Here is an 8,574-nt window from a genome sequence, read left to right on the forward strand (position 1 = left end):
AATGATCAAGAAATACCAAGCACACCCTTATCTTCAATGACCTATGGAAAGGTGTTTGTGAAGGAGAAGGTGACAATCTTCTAGCCAAGCCCACATTAGATAAAGATATTTCCATATGGGAGGACAAAGATAACAAGGCCTATTCCCCGATTGTTTCTTTTGTGAGTAATAGGTGAGTTGTCATAAAATTCCAATTAAAAATGATTATGATACATTGAATAAGTTGAAATATTTATATGACTCACATTCAAAATTAGAAGTAGTTTAGTTGCTGATCAAGCTCTTCAATTTGAAATTAGAGGACGATGGTCCCCTTAGCCCTAATATTATAAATTAAAGCTATTATTCATGATGTAAAATCCACTAGAATTAAAATGGACATCCCTCTCATAGCATTTTTCAAGGCCCTCCGCATTCTCACTATCTTGAATCCTACAAGCTAGTGCCCAACTTAAGAATATTAATTTTGAAACTCTTATGTAGAAGTTTGTGGGATGGGAGAAATTTTTTGGGAAGAGGAAGGCAACTTATCAATCTCCTAGACTAATATTTTATCTAGCAAAAGATAATAAGATAATAACTTCGGCTCACGGATGCGCTACCAACCCTAGGGTTTCTGTGAAACCTGCAAACGGCAGGCCTGTCAATCCTGGTACAACCGGCAGAGTTTGCTGATACATCGATCAAGAAGGTGCGCCCATAAGGTACAGGGAAAAATGCAAAACCCTCAGGGGGAGGGCCACGGGCCTCCCCCCGATCGGGACAACCGAGCGCGGTCCACGGCCGACAAGGAAAGTGACAAGGAAATGAACGGCAATGACATCGACAACAGACAGCAGAAAGGAAAGGAAATCGACGCAGGTGACAGGAATAAGGCAAGTTCTTCAACCTGCAAACCTGTAGCGGCCCACAGACCAAGGGTGGACTTCCCAAGTGAACGCATCAATGCTAGGATTCAGTACATGAGAGACCATGCGCTAATCGGTAAATTCATAGGAACATGGCCGACGGAGAGAGCACTGAGAAGCTGGATCAATACCAAATGGCATCCAAAGGGGCACCTCTCTTTGCATCTAGGAGCCAAGGGCTTCTTCACAGCAGTTTTTAACTGTTTGGAAGACCGCAACAGGATTCTGGATGGGGGCCCGTATTTTTTCAATTCCGCCGGGTTATACCTAAAAGGCTGGGTCGAAAGATTCAACCCAGACAAGGAGGATCTGAGTTGTGCGCCAGTGTGGATAAGGCTTTATTCACTACCATGGGAATACTGGGAAGAAAAATCTCTACAAGAAATCGGGAACTCTATTGGCGAGTTTGTAAAGATTGCAGAAGAAACAAAGCTATGCAGATATACATCCTATGCTCGGATCTGCGTCTATATGGATCTCAAGCAACCGCTGCCAGACACGGTAAGTTTCTTTCATGAAGACTCTGAGTGGATTCAAGTTATAGATTATGAACATGTGCCCTTCAGATGCCGGAAATGCCATGAAATAGGGCATCTCTATAGAGATTGTCCTCAAAACAAGATACCCTCTCCTCAAGAAAGTTCTGACAATCAAACAACAGATGGATTCACCAAAGTAACAAATCGAAGGAGAGGGAACAGGAAAGCAACAGGCAATCCCAAGGTTAATCCAGTCAATAAGGCAATGCCCTCAACGAGCAATAGTTTTGAAATATTGGACAAGGACGAGGAGCAAGATCCAGCGAAGGAAAAGGCGCAAGACAAAGAGGCCCATCAAGAACAACCAGGTGAGACATCAGGGCAAGAAGGAAAGAAAACCCAAAAGCAAGTAAACTTGATTTACCCAGCCAAAACCCTGCCAGGACATTCTCAAGGAATGGAAGTTGAGTACTCGCTGTCAAACGAGAAATCTTCACATGAGCGAGAGGATTCCTCTCAAGCACCTCAAAATATGGAAGAAGATCCGGAACCCCTAGATATAGGGGAGCTGGACATTCTAGGTTTGGAACAAGCATGCAAGACAGGGAATTTTGAAAAAATTCCAGAAAGGCAAGTGGATAACCTAGTTGAAGTTCTGAACAGAGCACAGAAGAAATACTCGCTAGGAGTCCAAATAGGAAGTCCATGGGATGGTAAATTCATCACCAAGGACAATAAGAAGAGAGGCAGAAAATCTACTTTGGAAAGAACTATCAAGATTGGAGAGATATTAGTAGAGTCAGGGAGGTACGCCAAACTGACCAAGTATTTCAACCCAAACCCCCACCCCTCTCAATGAAGTTGATATCATGGAATATCAGAGGGCTAAATGGCCCGCGGAAAGGTAGATTACTAAAAAATATGCTGATGCAAGAAAAACCAAGTATTCTATTTTTGCAGGAGACGAAATGCAGCTCAACAATTTTGGAAAAGATAGCAGCAAAAGCTTGGCCAGGAGGGCTAGTTACAGCTGTTGATGCTCAAGGAGCCTCGGGAGGACTGGCAATCCTTTGGGATGCACGAGCTATTCAACTCAACAATATACAAGCTAACAAGAGTTTTATTCAGGCAACTTTTCACCTCTCAGGTACTAATACCCATGGAATGATAACTAATGTCTATTTTCCTCAGGATACTGCCCAAAAAGCTCAAATCCTGAATATATTGTCAGAGCTCAATAAGGACAGGCCGTTCCCATTGTGGATCTCTGGAGGAGATTTCAATATGACAGCCAGCATGGAAGAAAAACAAGGAGGCAGAAGCAAAGCAAACAGTGATGGCAATCTACTAAAAAACTTCATTAATAACAACTGGCTGATAGATATTCCCACAAGCAATGGCCTCTTCACTTGGACAAACAAAAGGGAAGGTTTGCAGCAGATTGCCTCGCGTCTTGATAGATTCCTCATCTCAGATAATGCAACCCACGTAGGAGGGGAGTTCACAGCATCTATTCTCCCTTTCTCAGGATCGGATCACTGGCCGATAGAGCTACAATGGAACAGACCAGGTAACAATCTCAAACGCCCCTTTCGGTTTGAAGAATTTTGGTTATCTCACCCGGACTTTGAGGAGCTAGTCAAGTCGACCTGGATCAACTTCATTCCGGCTGAAGGCACTAAAATGTCTAAGTTCCAGCAAAAACTCAAGCATCTAAAAGGGGCTATCAAGAAGTGGAATCACAACACGTTTGGAAACATCTTTAAAGCCCAAGCCATGCTCAGCGCAGAGATGAAACGCATCCAGCAAACCATTATCACTGTTGGGCGCACGGAGGAACTCACCAAACAAGAACAAGACATAGAATCAAAAATTTTAGAAAGAGACAAACAAGAGGAAACATTATGGAGGCAGAAATCAAGAATCAGATGGCTAAAAAGTGGAGAAAAGAATACAAAATTTTTTCACAAAACTACTGTGCAACGCAGAATGATAAACTACATCACGCACATTAAGAATGAACAGGGGGGAAAAATCGAAACCCATGCTGGCATCGAAGGGGAATTCATCAACTACTTCAAGAAAGCTCACCAGGAACCCAACATCAACAGAATGTCGGCCATCAACAAGCTTCTAAAGAATATTCCCAGGATAATAACAGAGGAGCATAATAGTCTTCTCATCAAGCCTATCAGCTTACAGGAAGTTGAAGAGGCAGTTCATCAAATGAAGGAGGGGAAAGCGCCAGGGCCAGATGGCTTTACATCGAATTTTTTTCATAAATTCTGGGACCTGATAAAGAATGAGGTATGGCAAGTTGTGGAGGAATCTAGAGCTCTCAGATGGATGTATCCGGGGTTAAATGCCACCTTCATAGCCTTAATTCCAAAAGGAGAGGATTCTAACACCCCTGATAAGTACAGGCCTATTGCATTGTGCAATATAATCTACAAAATCACTTCAAAAGTCATAGCCACAAGATTAAAGCCGCTGCTCCCTCTCATCATCTCGCCTGAACAATCAGGATATGTGGAGGGTCGACAGATAACGGATGGGATTATCTTAACTCATGAGATAATCCACTCCCTAAAGCAGACCAAGAAGCCAGGTATGTTGCTTAAGCTAGATCTATCCAAAGCTTTTGACAGTCTCAGTTGGGTGTACATTCAAAAAATTCTTATTGCCTTCGGTTTTGCACACTCATGGGTCAGATGGATTTTTAACCTGTTATCTTCAGCTTTCTTCTCTGTGTTAATTAATGGCATTCCTTCAGCTACTTACCGTCCCTCTAGAGGGATTAGGCAAGGAGACCCCTTGTCTCCCTTTCTCTTCGTAATCATGGCTGAAGGATTGGGTAGAACCATCACTGCAGCTAGGCTTGATAAGCAATTAAGAGGTCTTTCCTTCAATAACTCCCCTGCCTTCTCCCACCAGCAATTTGTCGATGATAATATGCTTTTTGGCCATCCCTCAGTGCAGGAAGCTCGCCTCCTCAAATCCATTCTGTCTACTTTCTCTGATGCTTCTGGTGCCCTCATCAATCGAATCAAATCCCAAATCTTTTTCTTTAATACTCTTGTTCCCACCCAGAGAGCCATTGGTCGAATTCTAGGCTTCACTTGTGCTTCTCTTCCCTCCAAATATCTCGGTGCCCCTCTAATGGCCTCAGCCCTTAAACATTCTTCCTGGAAGCAACTGTTGGAAAAATTAGAGTCTCGACTATTCCTCTGGACTAATCGAGCTCTGAACATGGCAAGCAGAATCGTTCTTATCAAGGCAGTCCTTCACTCCATGCCCCTCTACCTTTTCTCCATCCTGGCTGCCCCTAAATGGGTTCTCAAAGAAATCAAGAACCTCCAGCGCAACTTTTTGTGGGGAGGCTCTGGCCAAAATCGGAAATGGGCTTTAATTAAATGGGAAAAAGTTTGTCTCCCTAAGAAAGCAGGAGGTATTGGTCTGAGAGACCCTGAGAACAGCAATAAGGCAATGGGTGCCAAAATCTGGTGGAGATGGCTTGCCCATCCTTATACTCCATGGGCCTCCCTTTGGACAGCTAAATATGCAAGCAACTGCCCCATGGAAGAAAGAATACGCATGACAGAGATAAGCATGGGATCGGCAATCTGGAATTCAGCCACACAACACAGAAGTCTCATACAAGAACATAGTTTTTGGGAAATCAAAAATGGAACCACAGCTCGCTTTTGGGAGGACTCCTGGCAGCAACTACCAAAAATAAGAGACATACTCCAAGATCTTCCAATTGCTGAGCGGGAGATAAATGAATTAGCCAAAGTCAATCAGTTTTGGAACACAGCTACAGCTCAAGATTTTAGGCAATGGAAAAACGCAAATCAAATTCTTCCGAACAGCCCTACTCAAACTCAGCATCTTCTCGAGACAGAATTACAAAAGAGGCAAATCAGGGTATCAGAAGGAAGGGACACTTTAAGATGGGGCTATGGAGAGAAGGGAATTTTTTCTACAAAGGAAGCGTACAACATCATCATCCAAGGGCAGATAAACAAAGATCCCTTATGGGAAAAAATCTGGCACACTTCCAATTGGCCGAAAGTCTCTACATTTCTATGGCTTCTCTGTCACAACAGAATTCTAACGTGGGATAATCTTAGGAAAAGAAGCTTCGCAGGACCATCCATTTGTCACATGTGCAGGCAAGAGGAAGAAACAGCCCTTCATCTTATGCAAACTTGTCAAATAGGAAGGAAACTCTGGGAGAAGGTTGCTTTCCGATGCCAAAAAGAGGGAAGAGTGCAAGGAGACCTCAAAATCACCATTCGCAACTGGAGTCAAAAGCCTTTTCAAAGCAACCTCCTCAATACATTGTGGCACCTTATACCTGGCTTACTGATGTGGAATATATGGAAAGAGCGTAACAGAAGAATATTCAAAGATCAAACTATGCCGCTAGAAAAGATCTGGAACAAATTCCATCAGAACATCATGGAGACTCTTTCAATCAGACAGTGGCATTCAGAAGATCTTCCCACACTTCCTCAGGAAAAAACAATATGGGACAATTGGAGGCTGCAGATAAACCATAACTCAATTGCCAAAAATCAACCCAATATGCAAAATCAGGAAGCAAGCACCTGGACTCCACCGCCCTTAGACATGCTCCAGCTCAACTTTGATGGAGCCTCTAAAGGAAATCCAGGGAAAGCAGGATACGGAGGGGTTTTCAGAAACCACAAGGGCAATCCTCAATGCATCTTCATGGGCTCGATAGGATGGGACACCAACAACTCAGCAGAATTGGAGGGACTATGGCGCGGCCTCAAATTAGCACATGAAAGAGATCTCTTTCCTCTCATTATAGAGGGAGATTCGTAGATCATAATCAGAATGATGACAAAGCTGCAACATGGCTCGCCCATTCACAAGGTAAGCAATAGCTGGAGAATGGTCCAGAGGCTGGAGCTAATAAATCACTGGCTTTCCCAGCACCAAGCAATCACATTCAAACACACCAGAAGGGAAGGAAATAAGCTCGCGGATCTTCTTGCCAACATTGGAGTGGATGCTAAGGAGGGCTACTTTGAAGGTACTATTGCCAGCTTAGATTCCAGGGACCAAATTGCCCAAATCCAGGAAATTGTTACTCAGGACCAGACTCAGATAAAGCACATGCACCCGGATGCGGGTGTTCATATCTGTCATCAATGAGTATGCATGCCGTGCCGACGCCTGGCCTGACGGATGGCAGGAGCAAGATCATCCGGGTACGCAGCAGCGGTGGTGGTTTAAGTTATAAAGCAGGTGAATTCAAGAAGGGTCAGTCTCGAAGTGATATGGACTTCAATGCAGACATGGTCTCTCTGTCCTCGATTTCGCCGGGCATTATGGATCGGCTCAATTTCTCGGAGGCAATTAATGATCCTGTTCTATATGAAGCTCAGCCGCTTCATTCTCCTTGTCTCATCTTCCCTGTGGACATATTCGTTTGGCTCTGTTATCTCCTCAGCAGCACGCTTGCCATTTCAGGTTTCCTCCGCCTCAATTGCCCTCTCAAGTCGTTGGTTTCTGCTTCAATGCCTCGCAGTCGAGGTATTCCGCGTCGGGGGGGTCGGTCTGGAATCAGGGCCAGCCCTTCCCACTCTGCTCCCCAGCAAGTTTCCCCAATTGCCTCAGTCCCTCCCGCTTCTCCGCTTTCAGACCAAGAGGGGATCATTCCGAACAACTCTTATCATTCCTCTAGATTTGTCTTCCATAGCCAGCTCAATAGGCCGGTGGTGACTGTGAATTTCACAGTTTTTGTCTCTGAGGAGGAAAGGAACCCAGTCAGCCCGACCCCTCCTGCTTCCTCAAATTCGCAGGACGACAGCATTCTTCTTGGGGACATGACGGGGCGGGTGTTTCATGTTGAGCGCTGGAATGAGGATGCCACTGCACAGGGAATGCCTCAGCAGCAAGAACCAGCTATGGAGGATGACATTGTTCGCGACCATTCTCAAAGACCATCTGGCCGTTTACATTTGGTCACGGATTCTGGGGGAGCGCCGCTTCTGAACGAAGATGGGTATGTCACGTGGGTCGCCTCTCCAAGCCCGGCGAAGGAAGAGATGCAAGCATCTCCAGGCCAGGCGGAATAATCTCCACTGGGTGCACCTGCTTTGTTCTTTTTGTGCCTGTGTTCCGGTGTCCTTGATATGGCAGCTAGTCTCTTGGTCGGTTTCAGTCTCATGTTTCAGGTAGTTATGTCAGTTACCACTGATTTCAACTTTGTTTTAAAGGCAGATATGCCAGATGCTACTGTGTTTTTTGAAGTCACTGATGGGCTTGATAAATGTAATCTGGGCAAATTTTGTCAGTTGGTCAAGGACCAAACTCAAATTTCCAAGGTCTGCATTGTAAATCCAGCTGAAAGGATAAACTGTAGGGTCTCTGTTTTTTTGGACGGGGAATGGCCTTGGCCTCCTCTGAGGCTCTGACCTCATTGTACATATTTTTACTTTTTTAATAGACTTAGTATTTACAGAGAAAAAAAAAAACTTATCAATCTCCTAAAGAATCTATTTTCCTTGTACAAAAAGAGAAGAATCAAACACAATATTCTTCTAGAGGAAGAGGCGCATAAGAGGATTGGAAGGAAGAACGACAGAGGTAGGGGGTAAATATCATCAAGGAAGAAAATATGATATCCATTGTATACATTGTAGTAGAGATGGACATGATGCATCCACATGAAAAATCCCTTGGGAAGAATTCAAGCAAGAACACAAAGAATATAAAGGTAAAACACCAGATCCAATGAAAGCTAAAGCACATGAATCTTCTCATTATGTTGTTGCACTTGCAATATTGGAGTAACTAAAGAATTGTTTCATAATTCATTTGATTCTTGGAAAGATGTATGGCTACTTGATATAGGTGCAACCTACCAAATCAAATTTTAGAAAGACATCTTTTAAGACTTTAGTGAAAATGTATATCGAGCAATATATTTGGCAAAAAAGTCAAGTCTCAAGCTATCTAGAATTCGAAGATCAGTCGACCTGGTCCAATATCCATGAGTGGGTGCGTAAATAAAAAAACAATTTCTCCTTGTTCGAATGAGGTGATATTTAGGTATATTTTGGTCCCCTCGAAAAGAGGAACTCAATGCCATCATCATCTCCATCAAATTAATAGTCCAAAGTGGAATTTGACCACAATTGCATATTTTT

General features: G+C 43.7%; 1 protein-coding gene across 1 annotated transcript; it reads left to right on the top strand.

The window, feature by feature from the left end:
* Nucleotides 1–716: 716 nt before the first annotated feature.
* On the top strand, nt 717–6,241 carry LOC149216318 (uncharacterized). Its single transcript, XM_089389907.1, has 3 exons — nt 717–2,180; nt 2,348–3,135; nt 3,376–6,241. Exons 1-3 carry the CDS (start codon nt 717–719, stop codon nt 6,239–6,241), a joined length of 5,118 nt encoding a protein of 1,705 aa, XP_089246033.1.
* Nucleotides 6,242–8,574: the final 2,333 nt, after the last annotated feature.

The sequence above is a fragment of the Pinus tabuliformis genome, chromosome 1_1, assembly GCF_031772625.1.
Source record: "Pinus tabuliformis cultivar Carrire ecotype Pingquan chromosome 1_1, CPIR1, whole genome shotgun sequence".
NCBI lineage: Eukaryota > Viridiplantae > Streptophyta > Pinopsida > Pinales > Pinaceae > Pinus > Pinus tabuliformis.

What these genes read in the sequence shown, in the direction of transcription:
- LOC149216318 (XM_089389907.1), top strand. Translation starts at nt 717, where the DNA reads ATGCAAAACCCTCAGGGGGAGGGCCACGGGCCTCCCCCCGATCGGGAC. An exon ending in TCAAGATTGGAGAGATATTA is followed by an intron (nt 2,181 to 2,347) that starts GTAGAGTCAGGG and finishes CTATTTTTGCAG; the next exon opens with GAGACGAAATGCAGCTCAAC. An exon ending in AAGAAGTGGAATCACAACAC is followed by an intron (nt 3,136 to 3,375) that starts GTTTGGAAACAT and finishes TGTGCAACGCAG; the next exon opens with AATGATAAACTACATCACGC.